The sequence below is a fragment of the Saccopteryx bilineata genome, chromosome 5, assembly GCF_036850765.1.
Source record: "Saccopteryx bilineata isolate mSacBil1 chromosome 5, mSacBil1_pri_phased_curated, whole genome shotgun sequence".
Classification (NCBI taxonomy): Eukaryota; Metazoa; Chordata; class Mammalia; order Chiroptera; family Emballonuridae; genus Saccopteryx; species Saccopteryx bilineata.
Window position 1 is genome coordinate 104,842,776 of NC_089494.1, and position 23,395 is coordinate 104,866,170.

Here is a 23,395-nt window from a genome sequence, read left to right on the forward strand (position 1 = left end):
AAGTGAGGTGAAGCCTCTGCATCCATGTCCTCATGCAGAATGTGGACTATCTCCCCAGGGGACAGTGCAGAGAAGAACGCCAGCTCTTGCCGTGGGGCAGAAGCCTAACCCAGTGGTGTTCTCAGGACAGAGATTTTAACTTATGGTGTGGGTGCAAATAATTTCTTAACAAATGACTAAAGTACCAAAAATTTGTAAGTAGCATAAATTTTTTAAAAAGGCAGATTTGAAGTTATCCCTGTAGTAATAAGACTCTCACACATTTGTATCCTAATGACCTTCTTGAGTGAGCGATAAAAAGGCGGTGTGGTAACCAGCACTGGGAGTTCCCCAGAACCCTCAGCGCTCCATGGGGTGTGTTTATGTGGGGGAGCCCCAGGCCCTGTGCATTGAAGGAGGACAAAGGCCCGAAGCAATCATTTGGCTCCCAGACCTTTAGCTAAGCACTCCTTGCCATTCAGCTCAGATCTAGCAACACTCTGTCTATGGTTATAAACTTCAGTCACCGTCACCTCTTTGTCCTTTTCCTCTCCCAACTCCTGGCTGTCCCGTGCTGCGTCTCCAGCTCGCTTCCCACCTGCAGTTCAGATCAACAGCCCCGAGCAGCTGGCAGTATGAACAGTGTGCAGAGCAGATGGGTGAGAACCACTCCCTGCGCACACTTGGAGGCAGCTGAGGAGCACTGGGCTATGTCTTTTCAGAAAGTAAAACTCAAAGAGGTCATAATCAAAGGGGTATCTTGGGCACTTAACGATTATAAAACCACCAGATGAGCCATGGCACCAGTTCCAAGGTCCTCTAGCCCCTCATCTCTTGGTGCTTTGCCTGAAGTGAAGATAACACTGGCTAATGTTAAACCACCAGTGGGGCATCCTCCCCAGGTCAGTGGGGAGCCTGCTGGTGCAGGGGCAGGTGGGAGAGATTCCAGGCAGACCAGCTGCTTTCTCACTCGAAAATTTTAGCCCTCAGCAGTGAGACAGAGAGACGCATACATGACTGTAACACAGAGTGCAGCAGGAAGCTCAGCACTGCTCCCCAGAGGGAGGAAAGATTCGCATGTGGGGTGCCGTGCAGAGGGAGGTCGGCTGAGGAGGGACAGCTCGAGGGCCTGGGCAGAGACTGAGGCTTTGCGTGCTGCTTCCCAAGCTGGACAGACCCAGGGCTCCCAGCTCCAAGGTTCACAGGCACGTCCTGTCTTATCCAGGGGCAGTTTCCATGACTTCAAGACTTCTTTTCACCCAAGCCAGGGCAATCAGAGTCAGAGCAGTCAAGGCTGCGCACTAAATGAGTGTCACCTGTGTCCCTTAGTGTCACAACTGTGGATCATCATTCCCCCTCGCCACTTTCTTAGCAAATGCGGACAAGGTGACGCTTCATAACACAGGAGTCACTCAGTTGGGAAGGCCGGCTTCCTTCCATGGGAGGGAGGCCCTTCCGCAGCACCCAGTATAAGTGTCACCCCTCCCCACATGACAGCCCTCGGACAGGAAGAGGGTCTTGTATGCCACCCCATTTTCCTCAAGCGTGTTCTCTTCTCCAGACCAAACACACCCCTTACATCCACCCTTCCTCAAGGTTGCCCTCTGCTGGTGAAACTGCCGCGGGTTATGGCGCATGCTCACCAGGCTGTGGGACGTGACTCATAGACTGAGAAATCAATTTAGAGGTTGGATCTGAAACATTAAAAAACAAATGCTTTAAAAAAATGGGAAGGAAAGAATCATATTTCATTGCATATAGAGTATTTTTATGTTATGTTTTTAGTTCAGATATATTTATTTCTGAACTAAAAACATAATAAATATATATGCACTTGAAACCATGTCAACATGGCCCTGGCTGGTGGCTCAGTGGATAGCAGCCTGCCATATGGACATCCCAGGTTCGATTTCCAGTCGGGGCACACAGGAGAAGCAATTATCTGCTTCACTCCCCCGTCCTCTCTCCCTTCCCTCTCTCTTCCCTTCCCACAACCAGTGGCTCAATTGGTTTGAGCGTGGCCCTGGACACTGAGGACAAGCTCAGTTGGTCTGAGCACATCAGCCTCAGGCACTGAAAATAGCTCGGTATTGAAGTATCAGCCTCAGACTGGGTAGCCGAGTGGATCCCTGTTGGGGCACATGTGGGAGTCTGCCTCACTATCTTCCCTTTTCTCACCTAAAAAAAGAGAAACTATGTCAACACAATAAATTAAAAAGTAAATTTAAAAAACTAAAAAACAAATATATGGTCATAAATGTTTATACATCTACACACATACCTAGTAATATGTGTTTGGAAGTATAGATTCTGTGCTCTGCAATATGCAAGCTATGTGATCAAGGAAAAGTTTTTTTTTTTTCAGTGACAGAGACAGAGAGAGACAGACAGGAAGGGAGAGAGATGAGAAGCATCAGTTCTTTGTTGTAGCACCTTAGTTGTTCATTGATTGCCTTTTCATATGTGCCTTGACTGGGGGGCTACAGCAGACCAAGTGACCCCTTGCTTAAGCCAGCGACATCAGGGTTTCAAACCTGGGTCCTCTGCATCCCAGTCCAACGTTATATCCACTGCGTCACAACCCAGTCAGGCAGAAGTTTTCACTTTTTAAAAGATTTTATTTATTGATTTTACAGAGAGAGAAAGGGGGGAGAGAGAAGTGTCAACTCATAGTTACTTCACTTTAGCTGCTCACTGCTTGCTTGTCATGTGCCTTGACCAGGCATGCCCAGGGTTTTGAACTGGTAACCTTAACATTCCAGGTTAACACTCTATATCCACTACACCACCACAGGCCAGGCAGAAATTTTCATTTAAAAACAACAACAACAACACAAGATTTGAGTTCATTTACATATATAAAGTCTGGAGATGGACAGTCTACAGTGGATCTAATCACCAGGAATCCAGGCTCCTACCTTGCTGCTTTGTCACCTCTAACAAGGCTTCGACCTCATGGTGCAGCATGGATACTTGAGCCACTGACATTGTGTTCATAATCCAGGCAGCGTGAAGAAGGCAGCAGGCTGCAGCAGAGCTCGTGTGTGACGGGTGCACGGCAACAGAGCTGCACCGGTGGTTCAATTATCGAGGTACTCTGTGCCCACCGCTGGCCCCAATGCCAGGTTACTCATGTGTTTGTTTCCGCCTCTGGAGGATAAAGATAGTTATAGCACCTAGCTCATAAATTTATTTATAAATTGCATATATTTTTATCCTAGTGGCCAGCACAGAATCAAGGCTCAGTAAATTGAAGTCAACATTGTTATCAGCTATGTTTTATGAACAATAAAATAAGAAGAAAAATGTATGTCGTCAAAACTGAAGACAGTATTCTGGGGTGAGCTAATGCAGAGAAGAGTGGCATTGGGTCAGTATTTGTACTCATGCAGGAGCAACAATAACCCAGCTGAGAAGGGGTCATAACAATAATTGTCCCATCTACCAGTCACGTCCTGCCCATGACTGGGTATGGCTTTCCACTTGGTGTTTCTGGAACCCTTACTGATTAAACACATTGTCCCGGTTCATCAGACTAGGGGCATTTGTAACTCAGAGTCATTACTTACTACGTTCTTTCATGTCGCTTCACTCCTGTGCAGGTCTCGCTCTCTGACTGACAGCCCAGCCCTGGCTGCCCCGCGGGGCTTCACCACGGCAGCAGGTTCCTTGCCACCTGGCTCTGCCTACCGGAGCGTCTGGGAAGTGTTTGCTAACCAGTCCCGGGCAGAAAGGGATGTTTTCCTGCGAGACGTGTTTCCTGAAGGCTTCCTCTGGGGCGTCTCCACAGGAGCCTTTAATGTAGAAGGAGGCTGGGCTGAGGACGGAAGAGGGGCCAGTGTCTGGGACCGACTCGGGTTCCAGAAGGCTGCCAACAGCCAAGCAACACCAGCGGTGGCCAGTGACAGTTACCACAAGGTGGACTCAGATGTCTCCCTGCTCCGCGGCCTCCGGGTTCGGGTCTATAAGTTCTCCATCTCCTGGTCCCGTATCTTCCCCACTGGGCACGGGCCCAGCCCCAACCCCCAGGGCGTCGCCTACTACAACAAGCTGATCAACAGCCTGCTGGACTCGCACATCGAGCCCATGGCCACGCTGTTCCACTGGGACCTGCCTCAGGCCCTGCAGGATGGCGGTGGGTGGCAGAATGAGAGTGTGGTGCATGCCTTCCTGGACTACGCAGCCTTCTGCTTCTCCACCTTCGGGGACCGCGTGAAGCTGTGGGTGACCTTCCACGAGCCATGGGTGATGAGCTACGCGGGCTATGGCACTGGCCAACACGCACCGGGCATCTCCGACCCAGGAGTAGCCTCTTTTAAGGTATTTCTGCAGCCCCTCCCATTAAAAGAGATAGAACATTTGGCCGGGAGAAAGTCCATTTTATCTTCTCATCAGAAAGTGTTAACTTTTTGGTTTTTTTTAAAAGAAATCAGAGGAAAAGAAGGAGCCATAAATTGTTAATCGCCTTATTTTGTCCAAACACTGTGCTGGTACTTTAAAAATAGCTATTACATTCTCAGAATGAAATTGCGGCTCAGGAAAAACAATTGAGTCATGATGACATCACTAGTGGGTTAGTTTGAGGCCAGAATTTGAGCCCAAGTCTACTTGACTCCAAAGCAAGTTTTCTGTGTCATCCAGGGCCCCTAGTTGCAAGTGACAGAAAACCCAACCCAAATTTAATTAAGTAGGTAAGAGAATTTATGAGTTCGGGAAATTGAAAAGTCTTGGTTTTAGGTGATCACAGCGGAGCTTGATCCAACTACAGATGATGTTAACCAGGACACAGTTTTTCTGCTTCTCTCGCTCCCCTTGTCAGCTTCATCCTTGGACTGCCTGGTCGCCAGAAGGCAGCAGCCCTGCTCATATTAAGCCCAGTGGGACAGAAAGTTTGCCTCTCTCTGTTCTGTCATTCCCACCAAGAGGCTCCCTGTGTCTCTGCGTGGGTCACATGTCTACTGTGAGCCAATCACAGTCTAGGCGAGCAGAGTGGGGGGCACTGACTGGTTTGGGTTCAGGTCCCAGCTCTGCCCCTCAGCACACTGGTTGAGAGGTGGGGAGGTGAGGAAAGGAATGGGTTACCTTACCAGAGAGCAATCAGGGTATCATTTCAACAATCAGATGTATTTAATGGAGATAGAATATAAAATATCTTAATAAGGCTTCTTTCCACCATTCTCCTCTTTCTTCAAAATTTCCCAGAAAACCCACCAGCTTTCCCTGGCTGGCAACATTGTTCAAGATAGGCACGTTGGTCTGGCTTCCCCCTGCCACTCTCTGGGCTTGGTGCTGAAAGGGGTGTTGACTGTGCCCCATGCTAGGTGCGAAGACGAATACACAACCCGTGCCCTCAAGATGTTAAAGCCTTTTGGGGAAAATGATATAATACACATAAGAAAATTGGAGAACAATTCAAAATGTCCATAATTAGGGTGATCTGGAATACTATGAATAAATGACTCAATAAAATGCTAAAAATCATAGCACTTAAGTCAATGTTTCTGCCCTGCTCTTATTCAGCAAGTGAGTACACTTCGGAAAATGGAAGGTTTGAACCTTTCTGTTTGTCTCCTTGTTGTGAACCTCATCCAACCCTTTTCTCCTTAGGCTTCTATTTTTTATTTAAAAATTCAATTACAGTTGACATTCAGTATTACATTAGTTTCAGGTATACAGATTGGTGGTTAGACATTATATAATTTACAAGTGTTTCCCCCATTGTCTAGTTCTCCCCTGACACCATACATAGTGATTACAATATTATTAACTCTATTCTCTATGCTGTACTTTACATCCCCATGACTGTTTTCTAACTGCCCCTTGGACTTCTTACTCTTCCCCTTTCTCACCCAGACCCGCAACTTCCATCCCACCTGGCAACCATCCAGTTTGTTCTCTGGATCTATGAGTTTTGTTATTTTAGGGTATTTGTCTTTGTCTGACTTATTTCACTGAGCATAATACTCTCTAGGTCTATCCATGTTGTTGCAAATGGTAAGATTTAATTCTTTTTTATGACCGAGTAATATTTTATTGTATATATTAACCATATCTTCTTATCTAATCATCTATTGATGGACACTTGGATCTTGTTTTCTTATCCATTCAGCCACCTTTTGTCTTTTGGTTGGAACATTTGATTCATTTGCATTTAAAGTAATTATTTGTGGGTATATAGTTATGGCCATTTTATTATTCCTATTTTTCTCTTCCTCCTCCTTCTCTTTCTCCTTCCCCTTCTTTAACTTTTTTTTTTCTTGTTCAGATATTTATTAGTAAAAACAAACAACAGGAGGTTCTGGGGTGGGGGAGGGTGAAGGGAAAAGCAAGGAACATGTTGACTCCTCAGGTTAATTTGTGCTTGTTGCATCCTGATTTGCTGTTTTCAGCACCCACTGTTTTCAGCACAAACATTAGAGATGCTCCTAGACTTTTGTCCCAGTGCTGGGCTTTTGCCCAAACGAGTCTGGCCACTAGCCTATTCTCAACTGCATTTCCTACATTTCCCCCTTTTTTGTTTTATGGGAGTCAACAAGGGATTAGATCTTGAGAGAGGACTGGGATAGGAGGAGATTTCTACGGTGGGGGATAAGGGTGGGAGGTATAATGCAAGCAGGGCTTCCACTCAAAGGGTCCGCTGAAAAAGTTGGCAAACAATGTTCAAAGCTTTGCTGCCTGGGACTCAAGGGTAATAACCGAAACCATAGATAGAAAGAGGGTTTCTGGGGTGGCAGGAGTCCCGGTGTTCTGCAGTATCGTCTGAGCCTGGTTGGTCAGAGTCTTCAAACTGCCCCACGTCAGTCTGGGCAGCTGTTATGCTGCTTCTTCTTCGGGGCGCTTTCATGTCTGGTGGAGTGCTTTTCTCAGGTACCAGCAACTGAGTATCAGGTTGGGGGTCCCCGCTGGGTTGATGGCAACTCATGGTAAGGTTTTATGAATCAGGCAGGAACCCACACAGAACCAAAGGAGCGAGGAGTGCACCGGACGGACGTACTCCCGGCCACTGTGGCCCCAGGAGCTCGGAAAGAACACTCAACTTTTCTTGTAATACTGGTTTGGGGGTGGTGAACTCTGTTAACCTTTTCTTGTCTGGGAAGCTCTCTATCTCTCCTTCCATTCCAAATGATAGCTTTGTTGGGTGCTCCTTAGGTTTCTTATCCTTATGATTGAGATTTTTCTACAGGGACTTCAATGAGAAAGTCCACCTGACTTTTCCCTTTCAATTATTTGTTAACTTCTTTTTTTTTTTTCTTTTACAGAGACAGAGAGAGAGATTCAGAGAGTGGGATAGACAGACAGGAACGGAGAGATGAGAAGCATCAATCATTAGTTTTTTGTTGCACGTTGCAACACCTTAGTTGTTCATTGATTGCTTTCTCATATGTGCCTTGACCGCGGGCCTTCAGCAGACCGAGTAACCCCTTGCTGGAGCCAGCGACCTTGGGCTCAAGCTGGTGAACTTTTTGCTCAAACCAGATGAGCCCGCACTCAAGCTGGCGACATCGGGGTCTCGAACCTGGGTCTTCCGCATCCCAGTCCAACGCTCTATCCACTGCGCCACCACCTCGTCAGGCTATTTGTTAACTTCTTAATACAGTTAGAGACAAATTTCGAAGAAAAGGTTTCTTTCATAAGTCTGATGGTCTTGGCTTCTTTGCATTCATCACAATGTACACTTAGTTTAGTACCTGTTTTTAAAAATATGCCTGACCAGGCAGTGGCACAGTGGATAGAGCATCAAACTAGGACACAGAAAACCCGGGTTTGAAACCATCTTGAGCATAGGCTCACCAGCTGGAGCGCAGGGTCACTGGCTTGAGCGTGGGATCATACACATGACCCCATGGTTGCTGGCTTAAGCTCAAGGTGGCTGGCTTGGGTAAGGAATCACTCATTCTGCTGTAAGCCCCCAGTCAGGACACATATGAGAAAGCAATCAATGAACAATTAAGGTGCCACAATGAAGAATTGATGCTTCTCATCTCTCTCCCTGTCTGTCCCTATCTGTCCCTCTCTCTCTGTCTCTGTCATAAATAAATAAAATAGACTTTATTTTTAGAGTATTTTTAGGTTCATAGTAGTAAAATTGAATGAAAAGTACAAAGAGTTCTCACATACCTGCTACCCCCACACATGCATAGCCTCTGCCATTATCAACATGGCACATTTGTTAAAAATCATCGCACTGCCTGACCTGTGGTGGCGCAGTGGATAAAGTGTCGACATGGAAATGCTGAGGTCGCTGGTTCGAAACCCTGGGCTTGCCTGGTCAAGGCACATATGGGAGTTGATGCTTCCAGCTCCTCCCCCCTTCTCTCTCTCTGTCTCTCCTCTCTCTCTCTCGCTCTCTCTCTCTCTCGCTCTCTCTCTCTCCCTCTCCTCTCTAAAATGAATGAATAAAAAAAAATTTTTTTTTAAATCACCGCACCTACACTGATGCACTGTAGTCACCCTAGTGCCCGTTTTTTACTTGACATGTTGTTAGCACTTTCCATGTTACTACACAGTCACGGTGACTGTTTCTGATGGTTGTCTGACATTCCACTGAGCACCATGCCTGACATTGACTAGTTTAGAAGGGAAGCGTTCCCACCTTTTGGAAAGGATCACAGTTTACTGTTGGAGCTTGGGACTCAGTCAAGGTCTGACATTTGGGACATGAGAAGCAGTCAGGATTTTCCTAGGACATATTTTGATATGGAATTCTTTAGAAGTAAGCCTCATCATCTTCAGATGATAAAAAAGTAAAAATAAAAACAGGGGCAGGGAGCTGAGCAGTAGCAAGCTGTCTTCTGCACTCCCAAGTTTCTGCTTGGTCTTTATATGTACTGTCCTATTTAATCCTCCTCTGCAGACCCAGAATTACCTCTTCCTGCCAACTAGGAAGCTGAAGGTAAAAGGGAAGATTTAGTTTAGTTAGTGACAGAGTCAAGATTTAAATTCAAAGTGTGCTATAGCCCACGGCCCCTGTTTTTGCCTGTGTTCTCATGGTGCTTGTTCTCTGTATCTATGAGCTTTCCACCAAGGATGCTGTTTATTTTTGTAAGATTCTCAGTTAAGTCTACAAAGAGATTCCTGGTTGTGATGTTTCTTCTTAATATTTTATTAAGTAGAAAAGAGAATAGGTAATCTAGAATAATTAGTTGTTCACTAATTATTCAATAAATGCTTATTGAGAATGAAGACAGAATAACGTGGGTGACCATACAGGCCTGGAGTCAGACTGACTGCATTTTAGCCTCTTGGATCTTGTTTGCCTCGTCTGTATAGTGGTAATAATAACTGTACTTGCCACATAAGGTTGTTGTGAGGATTACATGAGAGAATTCATTAACAATTGTTATTGTTAATATAGTTCTCGATGCTGTTGCTATTAACTTCTCAATAGTGGTGTTGACTTATTGACACTGTTGATATTGGGGTACTTGGTTGATGTTGATGTCAGCACTGTCCATACTGTTGACTTGTTGACATTGTTAGCATCAGTCTTAACTTCTTATTGATGTTGTTGACTTGTTGATGTTTTTGACATTGGTGTTAACGTGTTGATGATTTAATGACAGTATTGACATTAGTGTTGATATTATTGTTGACATTTTCAGTGTTGCTGATGTTATTAATGTGTTGATAATTATTATTATTATTATTATTATTATCTTTAGTGAGTGAGAGAGAAACAGCAGACAGGAAGGGAGAGAAATGAGAAACATCAACTTGTAGTTGCGTCACTTTAGTTGTACGTTGATGGCTTCTCACATGTGCTTTAATGGAGGTAGGGGGGCTACAGCCAAACCACTGAGCCCTTGCTCAAGCCAGCGACCTTGAGCTCAAGACAGCAATTAGGGGATATGCCAATGATCCCATGCTCAAGCTGGTGACTATGCTCTCAAGCTAGTGAGCCTGCGCTCAAGCTGGCAACCTTAGGGTTTTGAATCTGGGTCCTTAACATCCACTATTGGGTCAGGAATCAACATACTGATTATTGACTTTAGTGTTAATTTGTTGACATTGTTGTTGTTGACTCGCTACTGGCTTCTTGGTGCTGTTGTTGACATTACCGTTGTTGTTACTAAGCACTGTATCTCCTTTTTTTCACAAGGTGGCTCACTTGGTCCTCAAGGCTCATGCCAGAGCTTGGCACCTCTACAACAGCCACCATCGCTCACAGCAGCAGGGGCAACTGGGCATCGTACTGAACTCAGACTGGGCAGAACCCCTATCCCCAGAGCGGCCTGAGGACCTGAGAGCCTCTGAGCGCTTCTTGCACTTCATGCTGGGCTGGTTTGCACACCCTGTCTTTGTGGATGGAGACTACCCTGCTGCCCTGAGGTCCCGGATTCAACAAATAAACGAACAGTGCCCCAGTCCTGTGGCCCAGCTCCCTGAATTCACTGCAGCAGAGAAGCAGCTCCTGAAAGGCTCTGCTGATTTTCTGGGCTTGTCCCATTACACTTCCCGCCTCATCAGCAAGGCCCAGCAGGATACCTGCATCCCCAGCTATGACACCATTGGAGGCTTCCAAGAGCACGTGGATCCTGCTTGGCCCCAGACCTCATCCCCTTGGATTCGTGTGGTGCCCTGGGGTATAAGAAGGCTATTGCAGTTTGTATCCTTAGAATACACAAGAGGAAAAGTGCCAATCTACCTGGCTGGGAATGGCATGCCCATAGGGGAGAGTGAAAACCTCCTTGATGATTCCTTGAGAGTAGACTACTTCAATCAATATATCAATGAGGTGCTCAAGGGTAAGGACAGTGGGTATGCTGGTGATTGGGAGGTGTGTGGTACTTCCTCAAGTCTTCACAGTTCTGTTTTATAGGGCGAAGACAGTCTCCCAAGTAAATGAAGCCAAAAAGTAGTATTGGTAGTAAGAGCATGAGTCCTTCATATCAGCCTCCTCTCTCCCTCAAAGGCCTCAAGTCTGCCCCTGTATTCATATTCGCTAGAGTGCCTCCCTTCTAAATTCTGCCCATCTGAGTCCTGTTTATTCATCAAGCCTAATCATCTTTCAATACATTTATTTCACAGATAGTTATTAACCACCCATCATGTGCCAAACATTGTGTAAGACAGTAGGATAAGATATTGAACAGGATTGTCTTTTCCCGTAGGGTACTCACAGTCTGTGTTGGGACACAGACAGAAAATTGCAAAGGGCGATAATGGCATTGCAGGATAGCAGGGGGACACCTAAGATGGGACTGTAACCCATTAAATCTTCCTTCACTGCTCCAGCCACATTGATCACATCTCCTTTAACTGGCTACATATATATATATATATATATATATATATATATATATGCCATATTATTTACTTTGATCCAATTAATCCATATCTACAGTCTCTTTCTTACCTAACATACCTAACATCTATGTCCTTTTTCTTTTTTTATTCTAAGAAAGAAGGAATTGGCAAAGTGGTTTCCTCTCATATGTCAGTTCTAATCAGGTGACAGTGGCTAGTTGTCTGCCTAGAGGGCTCTGATGAGATTTCAAGGGCTGTCTAGATTCACAGAGAAAGAGTTGGTAAGTAATGCGTGCCCTGGGCACTGCAGTGAGGAATGGAGGCTCACATCCCACTGCGGGAAGGTCAGACACTCTCTCTTATTCTTCCCTTATTCTGCTCAGTTGGTTAGAGCATTGTCCTGACAGGCCAAGGTTACCAGTTCAATCCCTGGTTGGGCCACTTACAAGATTCAGCCAGTGGAGAGCACCTGAGATCTTGTTCTCCAGCATGTTCTTAGTTTGGCTCAAATAAACTTTTATAAAAATTTTTTAAAAATCAACTAATGAATGCACAAATAAGTGAAACAATAAATCAATGTTTCTCTCTCATCTATTCCTCTCTCCTTATCTAAAGTCAATAGATAAACATTTGTTTAAATAAAATAAGTTTAGAAATAAATTTTCTATTAAAAATATTGCTAAACATAAATTGGGAAAAACAAAAGCACATTTTTAAAGATTACATGTTTTATGTATTCTATATAAAAGCAAGGAATCTTGATGGTAGCAGATAAGCTCATTCTCTCCATTATTTATTTTCAGACAAGGATGTTTCTTTGGATTGAATTATGCCCATAGATGTGGTCTGACATTTTGTGGAGGTCTTATGGACTTTCCATAGTCATTCTGAGGTTGAAAAAGGGTTAATGTTTTTGGAGTAACTATAATCACCTCCAAAACTGTCACGTCAAAAGGAAAACCTTTAAAAAGCAAACTAACAGACTTTAAAATAATACTATTTTTGTTTTTCCCCACAGCTATCAAGGAGGACTCAGTGGATGTTCGATCCTATATTGCTCGTTCCCTCATCGATGGCTTCGAAGGGCCCTCTGGTTACAGCCAGAGGTTTGGGCTGCACCACGTCAACTTCAGCGACAGCAGCAAGCCAAGGATTCCTAGGAAATCTGCCTATTTTTTCACCAGCATCATTGAAAAGAATGGTTTCTTCACCAAAAGAGTAAAAAGACTGCCCCCACCCAGTCCGGCAAACTTCCCCCCTAAAATCAGAACCTTCACTTTTCCATCTGAGGTACCCTCCAAAGCTAAAGTAGTTTGGGAAAAGTTCTCCAACCAACCCAAGTTTGAAAGAGATTTGTTCTACCATGGCACATTCAGGGATGACTTTCTGTGGGGCGTGTCCTCCTCAGCCTATCAGATTGAAGGAGCTTGGGATGCTGACGGCAAAGGCCCCAGCATCTGGGACAACTTTACCCACACACCAGGCAGCAATGTGAAAGGCAATGCCACTGGAGACATAGCCTGTGACAGTTATAATCAACTGAACGCTGATCTGAACATGCTCCGAGCTTTGAAAGTAAAGGCCTATCGCTTCTCTATCTCCTGGTCTCGGATTTTCCCAACTGGAAGAAACAGTTCTATCAACAGACATGGTGTTGATTATTACAACAGACTGATCAATGGCCTGGTAGAAAACAACATCTTTCCCATGGTGACACTGTTCCACTGGGACCTGCCCCAGGCCCTCCAAGATATTGGAGGCTGGGAGAATTCTTCCTTGATTGAGTTGTTTAACAGCTATGCAGACTTTTGTTTCCAGACCTTTGGTGACAGAGTCAAGTTCTGGATGACATTTAATGAGCCTACATACCACGTGTGGTTGGGTTATGGCTCAGGGGATTTTCCCCCAAATGTGAAGGATCCAGGCTGGGGACCTTACAGGATTGGCCATGTACTCATCAAAGCTCATGCCAGAGTCTATCACACATATGATAAGAAGTACAGGCAAGAGCAGAAGGGAGTTATCTCTTTGAGCCTCAGTGCACACTGGGCAGAGCCCAAATCACCAGAGATCCCTAAGGACGTGGAGGCGGCTGACCGAGTGCTACAGTTCTCCCTGGGCTGGTTCGCCCACCCCATCTTCCGAAATGGAGACTACCCCGATGCCATGAAGTGGAAAGTGGGGAACAGGAGTGAGCTACAACACTTAGCCACGTCCCGCCTGCCAAGTTTCACTGAGGAAGAGAAGAGGTACATCAGGGCTACGGCCGACGTGTTCTGCCTCAACACCTACTCCTCCAGAATTGTGCAGCAAACAACACCCAGGTTAAACCCACCCTCCTACAAAGATGACCAGGAGATGATTGAGGAGGAGGACCCTTCGTGGCCTTCCTCAGCACTGAACAGAGCGGCACCCTGGGGGATGCGAAGACTGCTCAACTGGGTCAAGGAAGAGTATGGTGACATCCCCATTTACATCACCGAAAATGGAGTGGGGCTGGCAAATCCCAAGGTGGAAGATACCAGTAGGATATTTTACCATAAAACCTACATCAATGAAGCTTTGAAAGGTATATGAGGGCTCATACCCCCTTTCCAAGACCTTCCAACATCCATATGTTATATGCCTAAAATAATTCGACAGAGTGGATTACAAACCACCAAGTCTCTCTCTTATGTGCTAACTTCATAATTCTTTCCCTATCTGGGGTTACAGATCCCCTTGAGAATCTGAAAAAAGCTATAGTCAACTCTTCAAATGTACACACACACACATAGTCCCTAGAAGAATATTTTCATGGGTCTATTCATTTATTGCTGAGCAACTAATATGTGACAAGTTTTATTCTAAATGATGAGGAAACCACAGTGAACAAAACAGGTAGCTTTCTGCTGACATGGAGCTTATATTCTAATGGCTTCCATGCAGCCCCAGAACAAGAAACTATTCTCCAATTACATTTGTGTTTAACTTCTAAAGTGGGCTGAGGCTCTTGAATTTGAAACACATCCCTTTACCTCAACAAAAGCATTTTATTTGACAAAGATCAGTCATTAATACTTGTTTGGGGGCATCATGCTGGCACAAACAGCTCCTCTGTCTATCGGGCGTTCCTTCCTGGTGTGTACAAGTTGATGGACTAATTAATGTCTTGAGTTGAGGAGCCAGCACTTGGCTAGGCTTTTTGGGGTCCCTGCCCCCTGGAGTAAAGCTCTTCTCTTCCCTTTGGAATGTTCCCAGCCTGCAGGCTCGACGGTGTGGACCTTCGAGGGTACACTGCACGGTCGCTGATGGATAGCTTTGAGTGGCTGAACGGCTACACAGTCAAGTTTGGACTGTACCATGTCGACTTCAGTCATGTGAACAGGCCTCGCACCGCACGGGCCTCTGCCAGGCACTACACAGAGGTCATCATCAACAACGGCATGCCACTGGCCCGGGAAGATGACTTTCTCTATGGTCAGTTTCCTGGGGGCTTCCTCTGGAGTGCAGCTTCCGCTGCATATCAGGTGAGGAGTGCATTCTTGGTCAAAATGCCACCCTACCTCCAGTTACACAATATTGCACCATGTATGCTGAAGTGTTTTAAAGTAAATTACAGAAATTGTACCTGGCGGACTACCTAAGCCTCTCGGTAGTTGCTTGCTCAGTGGCTTACTATCAGTTTCCCTTTAAGGTAGGTGGGAGGACAGTAGGAAGCACAGACAGTGACACATCCTGATCAGAAATTCTACCTCCACACATGTCATCACCGGGATCCGTTTGGCCATGGTTGGGGTTGGGGCATGTGGAATTGTTCATTTAAACTTTTAGTGGGGACCCACCATACAACAGACACTGCTACGTTAACTACTGGGACACAGATTTGAAAGACACAGTGCCCAGCCCTCCCGGTCTTGTGGGAAGGCAGTCAGCATTCCGTGGGAATTGGGGAATCAGAGGGAGGCACTGAAGGCTCCCAGGGGAAGTGATGCTGCCTCACCTCCTGACTCAGGACTTCCCTGCTGACAGAAGGGAACTCGTGAGGGTCTGACCGCATGACTTAGTTAGACCATATCTTGTCATCTTGAGATCGAAGGTGCTTGGAGAGCAGATGGCAAAGGACTCAGTATTTGGGACACGTTTTCTCACACCCCACTGAAGATTGAGAACAACGACAATGGAGATGTGGCCTGTGACAGTTATCACAAGATTGCTGAGGACGTGGTCGCCCTGCAGAACCTGGGGGTGTCCCACTACCGCTTTTCCATCTCTTGGTCACGTGTCCTCCCAGATGGAACCACCAAGTACATCAATGAAGCGGGCCTGAACTACTACGTGCAGCTCATTGACAGGCTGCTGGCCGCCAACATCAAGCCCCAGGTGAGGTCCACATGGGGGAGCCAGCTGGGCCAGGGGACACATTGATCATGTAAACAAAAGCTGCTCTCAAGTTTAATTTTTCAATTGTTAACAAATCGACGGAGGGAAGAATTTAAAAATATAAGAGTCTGTGGTGTAGATTGTCCTTCCATCCCTGACCCCCAGTCATCCAGTTCCCTTTTTTACAGACAGCCAAGTGCACTAGGTTCTCATGTCCGCCTGTGTGTGGAAGCTGGTAGGTGTTTGTGTGAACGTCTATTCCTCTTCCCCTCTTTTTTCGTAATGGTAAGATACTTGCTTTAATTTAACAATATTTCTTACAGATATTTTCATATCTATACATAGTTTCCTCATTTTTATTTTTTGTTATGTGGAACTGTTTGTACCTTACTTCTCTAATTACTTCCCTGTCAATGGCACTCTTCCCTGTGACGTTTCCATTCATGCCATTATCACCAATACTGCGATGTGGGACCATAGACATTCACCCATCCTCACGGCTATTTTATCTGTAGGATATGGTCCCGGAAGAACTGTTGGGGCAAAAGTGTGTATATTCCTTATTCTTTTAAAGATTTTATTTATTGATTTTGTTTTGTTTTTGTTTTTGTATTTTTCTGAAGCTGGAAACGGGGAGAGACAGTCAGACAGACTCCCGCATGCGCCCGACTGGGATCCACCTGGCACACCCGCCAGGGGGCGATGCTCTGCCCACCAGGGGGCGATGCTCTGCCCCTCCGGGGCGTCGCTCTGTTGTGACCAGAGCCACTTTAGCGCCTGGGGCAGAGGCCAAGGAGCCATCTCCAGCCCCCGGGCCATCTTTGCTCCAATGGAGCCTCGCTGCGGGAGGGGAAGAGAGAGACAGAAAGGAAGGAGAGGGGGAGGGGTGGAGAAGCAGATGGGCGCCTCTCCTGTGTGCCCTGGCCGGGAATCGAACCCGGGACTTCTGCATGCCAGGCCGACGCTCTACCACTGAGTCAACCGGCCAGGGCCTATTTATTGATTTTGATTTTGATTTTGATTTGTGTGTGTGTGTGACAGAGACAGAGAGAGATAGAGAGAAGGACAGATAGGGACAGACAGGAAGGGAAAGAGATGAGAAACATCAATAATTCATTGCAGCATCTTAATTGTTCATTGATTGCTTTCTCATATGTGTCTTGACGGGGAAGCGGGGGCTCCAGTTGAGCCAGTGACCCCTTGCTCAAGCCAGCAACCTTACGCTCAAGTCAGAGACCATGGGGTCATGTCTATGATCCCACGCTCAAGCCAGTGACCCTGAGCTCAAGCTGGTGAGCCCGCGCTCCAGCCGGGTGCCTCGGGATTTTGAACCTGGGTCCTCTGTGTCCCAGTCCGGTGCTCTATTCACTATGCCACCTCCTGGTCAGGCTTTTTATTGATTTTAAAAAAGATGATAAAGAGAAAGGCAGAGAGAGGAGCAGGAAGCATCAACTCTCATATGTGCCTTGGCCAGGCAAGCATGGGGTTTTGAACCAGCAACGTAAGCATTCCAGGTCAACCCTTTATCCACTGAGCCACACAGGTCAGGCAAAAGTATGTGTATTCTTAAGACATGAGTTACTATGAATAATACAGAACTCATTTGTGGGCTTATTTTACTATCACCGAAATTTTAAACTTGACTTGAGAGCCCGAGAACACCCTTCCTTCACGGGCCATCTTTGACACAGCGCTGCGGGCGCTGTGCTGGGGCGCTAGACGCTTCCTCTGCTGTCGTGGCTGGAGATCAGGCAGCACGGCCAGGCCAGTCCCCACGTTGCAGCCCCCTGTCCCCACCCCACCTTTATCTCTGGACTTCTCCTCACACTGATAACGCTGCAGGGACAAAGCAGTCACAGAGCGTTTGTTATGGTGAGCCCTGGTGTGATGGGGGAGAAGGTGGCCACTCGAGTAGCTGTCCTGCAGGACCCCATGGTCTGGGTGGACAATGCGATTCACCACATATAACAACTCGAAACAAGATCAGAGAGCACACAACTCAGAGCCCACCAGCTTTTACCCCGAGGGCACCGAGACACTGCTAGAGGGAAAGCCCACAGCCAGAGAGCATCGGGGAGGCGCAGGTCTCAAACCCAGAGAGACTTGGACGGCTGGGGGCGCAGGGGTGGTCACCTCAGGCCGTGGGAAGACTCAGGCCTGGGTTGGCGAGGCTTGGTGGCCCACGCAAGCTGAGGACAGTAGAGACCACAGCTTGGCCAAGATGGGCGTATCAGGGGCATCAAGAGACGGCTGAGAGGGGGAAAGGCCACCACAGAAACGGCCAGAGGGCCCTTCCCCACAGAGAATTACCAGCTCCACAGGGAGAAGCTCCAGACACGTAGACAATATCCTTGGGGGTGTCCCTTTACAAGAAAGTGGATCCATCTTTCTGGGCCCTCTGGGTCTGAGTCTGGGCAGTCAGTCCAGGCAGGTTCTGGCCCGAGGACAGCCATAGCTGACACTGCAGAGTGGTTAGGGGGCCTCACACTTTAAACTTTGCTTGGTTTGGTGAAGTGAGGTCTTAGTGCCTGAGCCCAGAAAGGTTGATGCCGAGCAGGGACTCAACCAGGCTTCTCTGTCCAGGTGTGTAATGTCTCACACTTCAGCACCTCAGCCCTCCCACCACCACCAAAGAACCTTTGAGCCTTTTTACCTGGTCATTCATTCTCAGCTTGAGCAGCACACACTTCTGCAGGTGCGCAGAGAGCCCCTGGCTTCCTGTGCAGAGCAGGTGGATGGAACTGCTGATCCTACTTCCTCACAGGTGACCATTTACCACTGGGACCTGCCCCAGGCCCTCCAGGACATTGGTGGCTGGGAGAATGAGACCATCGTGCAGCGCTTTAAAGAGTATGCCGATGTGCTCTTCCAGAGGCTTGGCGACAAGGTGAAGTTTTGGATTACGCTGAATGAACCCTTTGTCATCGCTAACCAGGGCTATGGCTACGGGACAGCAGCTCCAGGTAAAGGTCCCAGGCTCAACCTGCCAGCTTGTTGGAGTGTGGCATTCTTAGCACCTGTAAGACGTGAAATTGGGCAGCACTGGAGGGGGATCCTGAGAGAGCCCTGGGGAGGGGACTCAGAATCCCACCTCCTGCTCGAGCCTCCTGACAGGCAGCCCTGTTTCCCTTCTAGCAGCACCTTTGCTAAACATGAATGTCATGTGTCCGTGCCTCCAAGGGGCTCCGTCTCTGCACTGAGACTCTGACATGCCTCAGATGGGAAGCTGCCTGAGCCAGGGACGTGGACTAATTAATGTAGGAAAGGCCTATTCATTAGTCTGTATAGGGCCACAGTCTGCTTTCTGCAACTCCAAAATCCGAAAGTTTTGGCTGATTGATTTGGCCGACCTGAGCAGCCTTGACGCAAGCTGAGGCTGCGTGTGGCAGTTACCCGACTTCCGTTCTACAGACACGTGAGCGTCCTCATGACAGAGAGCTGTTCTGAGCCCTGCTGGGCGATATGTAAATATGTTCTATATTTATTACCTTTCTAAGACACAAAAACTTTTTGTTACAAAACACATCTGGCCCTAAAAGCTGTGAATAAGGGATTGTGAACCTGTCCCTGTCCCTTTAGAACCAACCATCGGCTCTCCTTTTCCCTAGTTCGGACCCCAGAGTCAGTTTGTTACGCTGGTGATTTCACATCGTGTGAGAGCGGGAAAGCGTTGCAGGGGGGGTGGCCTCACAACACTGCCTCTCAAAGACATCCTCTCTCGGCTCCCATTGGCGTATTCTCCAGCCTTTTCTTTCCCAGCATGTCCCCAGGGTGCCAGGATGTCCAGTCGCGCTGCTCCTCTGGGTACGTTGCAGAGACATAGGAGCCCCATTGGGGGAGGGGTACAGGAACCAACCTTTCAAGTGTCTCGTCCTTGCAGACACAGTGCTCTGGGTGCCCCACATACACTATTTCACTTCCTTCTCCTAAGGCTCTCATTTGCTCGTTTTGCCGAGGAAGAAACTGAAAGAATGAAATGCTCACCCCGAATTACATTGTCCACTAGTAAGAAGTGGAGCTGGGATTAAAATTCCATTCTTCCGAACCTGAAATCTGCATTCTTCCTCCCAAACACATCAAGCACAGAGTGACACTCTTGACCGCATTCATTCTTCGCTGACAGCCATGTGTATGTTTCCAGGAATCTCCTTTAGGCCTGGCACTGCCCCCTACATCGTTGGCCACAACCTCATAAAGGCTCATGCGGAGGCCTGGCACCTGTACAATGACAAGTACCGCAGCAGGCAAGGGGGCATAATCTCCATTACCATCAGCAGTGACTGGGCTGAGCCCAGAGACCCCTCCAGCCAGGAGGACGTGGAAGCAGCCAGGAGATACGTTCAGGTCTGTTTGCCCTTGGGCGTTGGTTTTACTCTTCCCTGTTTTCCCCTCTTGTCATGATCTAATGGAAATAGAGTTAGAAAACCAAACCACAATTTATGATTTAGGCCTTGTTTTGTTATTATCTGACATTGTGAACTTGATAGAAATTACCTAACCTTTTTGGACCTTCACTTTCTCGTCTGTGAAGTGGAGATGACTTACTTCATAGGCTTGGGGTTATCTTTTACATATTAATAAATTATTTGTGCATGTAGTCCTTGCTGGTGTAACATTGGCTTGAAGCTAACAAATAGAAATTCTACCTCTGCAGTGTCTGGTTTGACTACAGTAGTTAATACAGCTGGGCTGCAATGTCACACTTAACCGATGTCACCATCTAATTTTATTTCCTCAGCCTAAGGATTCTTTTTTTCTTTTCTTAATTTTAATTTTTTGTGTTTACATAGATTCTAGTGTCCCTCCGAATGTATCCCCGTGTTCCATACAACATGCTCCTTTCCCCCTTCCCAAAAATGCCCTCCCCCCTTCCCTCCAGGATTAGCTTCTCTGCTCTCTATAATGCTGTGTTATGTATATATAATTTTATTAATCTTTTTCCTTTCTCTGAGCCCATCTATTCTTCTACTTTCTCTCTGACCACTTTCCCTCTGGTCCCTTTGATCCCGCCTCTGCCTCTATTCCATCCTCAGTTCATATTGTTCATTGGATTCCTCAAATGAGTGAGGTCATATATTTTTCTTTCTCTGCCTGGCTTATTTCACTTAACATAATAGTTTCCAGGTCCATCCATGTTGTTGCAAAAGGTAAGATTTTCTTCTTTTTTATGGCCACATAGTATTCCATTGTATATACAGTGTGTCCGTAAAGTCATGGTGCACTTTTGACTGGTCACAGGAAAACAACAAAAGACAATAGAAATGTGAAATCTGCACCAAGTAAAAGGAAAACACTCCCAGTTTCTGTAGGATGATGTGGCAACATGTGCACATGCACAGATGATGACGTAACACTGTGTATATAGCGGAGCAGCCCACGGCCATGCCAGTTGAGATGTGGACGGTACAGAGGAAAGTTCAGTGTGTTCTGTGGCTCACTAAATTTGAATCCGTGACCAAAGTGCAACATGAATATCGGCACGTTTATAACGAAGTGCCACCACATAGGAATAACATTACTTGGTGGGATAAGCAGTTGAAGGAAACCGGCAGTTTGGTGGAGAAACCCCGTTCTGGTAGGCCATCAGTCAGTGATGAGTCTGTAGAGGCTATACGGGATAGCTACCTAAGGAGCCCTAAATAAATCTGTGTGTGAGCCCACATCAAACTGCACTGAATAGGTATGAAACTGGGAGAGTTTTTCTTTTATTTGGTGCAGATTTCACATTTCTATCATCTTTTGTTGCTTTCCTGTGACCGGTCAAAAGTGCACCATGACTTCATGGACACACTGTATGTATGTAACATAGCTTTTTAATCCACTCATTCACTGACAGACCATTGGGCTGTTTCCAAACCTTGGCTATTGTAAACAATGCTGCCATAAACATGGGGGTGCATTTCTTCTTTTGTTTCATTAATGTGGTGTTCTTGGGATATATTCCTAAAAGTGGGATGGCTGGGTCAAAGGCAGTTTCATTTTTAATTTTTTGAGGAATCTCCATACTGTTTTCCACAGTGGCTGCACCAGTCTGCATTCCCACCAGCAGTGCAGGAGGGTTCCCTTTTCTCCACATCCTCGCCAGCACCTATTGTGTGTTGTTTTGTTTGTTTGTTTGTTTTTTACAGAGACAGAGTGAGAGTCACAGAGAGGGACAGATAGGGACAGACAGACAGGAACGGAGAGAGATGAGAAGCATCAATCATCAGTTTTTCGTGTGACACTTTAGTTGTTCATTGATTGCTTTCTCATATGTGCCTTGACCGTAGGCCTTCGGCAGACCAAGTAACCCCTTGCTTGAGCTAGCGACCTTGGGTCCAAGCTGGTGAACTTTTTTGCTCAAACCAGATGAGCCCACACTCAAGCTGGTGACCTTGGGGTCTCGAACCTGGGTCTTCCGCATCCCAGTCTGAGACTCTATCCACTGCGCCACCGCCCGGTCAGGCATGTGTGTTGTTTTGTTAATGAGCGCCATTCTGACTGGTGTGAGGTGATATCTCATTGTGATTTTAATTTGCATTTCTCTAGTGATTAGTGATGTAGAGCATTTTTTCATCTGCCTGTTGGCCATCTGTATGTCCTCTTTGGAGAAATGTCTATTTCTTTCTTTTGCCCATTTTTTGATTGGATTGTTTATCTTCCTGGTGTTGAGTTTTACAAGTTCTTTATAAATTTTGGTTATTAACCCCTTCTCAGACGTATTGTCGAATATGTTCTCCCATTGTGTGGTTTGTCTTTTTATTTTGTTCATATTGTCTTTAGCTGTGCAAAAGCTTTTTAGTTTGATATAGTCCCATTTGTTCATCCTGTCCTTTATATCACTTGCCCATGGAGATAAGTCAGCAAATATATTGCTGCAAGTGATGTCGGAGAGCTTATTGCCTATCTTTTTCTTTAGGATGCTTACGGTTTTACGACTTAAACATTTAAGTCTTTTATCCATTTTAAGTTTATTTTTGTGAATGGTGTAAGTTGGTGGTCTAGTTTCATTTTTTTGCAGGTAGCTGTCCAATTTTCCCAACATCATTTGTTAAAGAGACTGTCTTTACTTCATTGTATGCTATTACTTCCTTTGTCAAATATCAATTGTCCATAAAGGTGCGGGTTTATTTCTGGATTCTCTGTTCTGTTCCATTGATCCATATGCGTGTTCTTATGCCAGTACCAAGCTGTTTTGAGTACAATGGCCTTGTAGTATAACTTGATATCAGGAAGTGTGATATCACCCACTTTATTCTTCCTTTTCAAGATTGCTGAGGCTATTCATGTTCTTTTTTGGTTCCATATAAATTTTTGGAATATGTATTCTATATCTTTGAAGTATGTCATTGGTATTTTAATAAGAATTGCATTGAATTTATAAATTGCTTTGGTTACTATAGACATTTTAATGATGTTTATTCTTCCTAACCATGAACACGGTATATGCTTCCACTTGTTTTTTCTTCCTTGATTTCTTTTATCAATGTTTTATAATTTTCTGAGTCAAGTCTTTAACCTCCTTGGTTAAATTTACTCCTAGGTACTTTACTTATTTATTTTTTGTTGCAATAATGAGGGGATTGTTTTCTTAATTTCTCTTTCAGACAGATCATTGTTGGTGTATAAAAATGCCTCTGATTTCTGAGTATTAATTTTATATCTTGCCACCTTGCCGAATTCATTTATCAGGTCCAGTAGTTTTCTACTGCGACTTTAGGATTTTCTATGTACAATATCATATCATCAACAAATAATGAAAGTTTTACTTCTTTTTCAATTTGGATGCCTTTTATTTCTTCTTCTTGTCTGATTGCTATGGCTAGAA

The 23,395-nt window shown here is 45.9% G+C and overlaps 1 protein-coding gene across 1 annotated transcript in view; it reads left to right on the forward strand.

Annotated features, from left to right (window-relative positions):
• Positions 1-23,395, forward strand: part of LCT (lactase) — a 58,399-nt gene that overhangs the window by 18,081 nt on the left and 16,923 nt on the right. Inside the window, exons 6-12 of the mRNA XM_066281267.1 lie at positions 3,582-4,299; positions 10,079-10,724; positions 12,245-13,795; positions 14,467-14,735; positions 15,298-15,588; positions 18,353-18,551; positions 19,730-19,932. Of these exons, the coding sequence (XP_066137364.1) occupies positions 3,582-4,299; positions 10,079-10,724; positions 12,245-13,795; positions 14,467-14,735; positions 15,298-15,588; positions 18,353-18,551; positions 19,730-19,932 (3,877 nt within the window). The remainder of the gene's footprint in view (positions 1-3,581; positions 4,300-10,078; positions 10,725-12,244; positions 13,796-14,466; positions 14,736-15,297; positions 15,589-18,352; positions 18,552-19,729; positions 19,933-23,395) is intronic.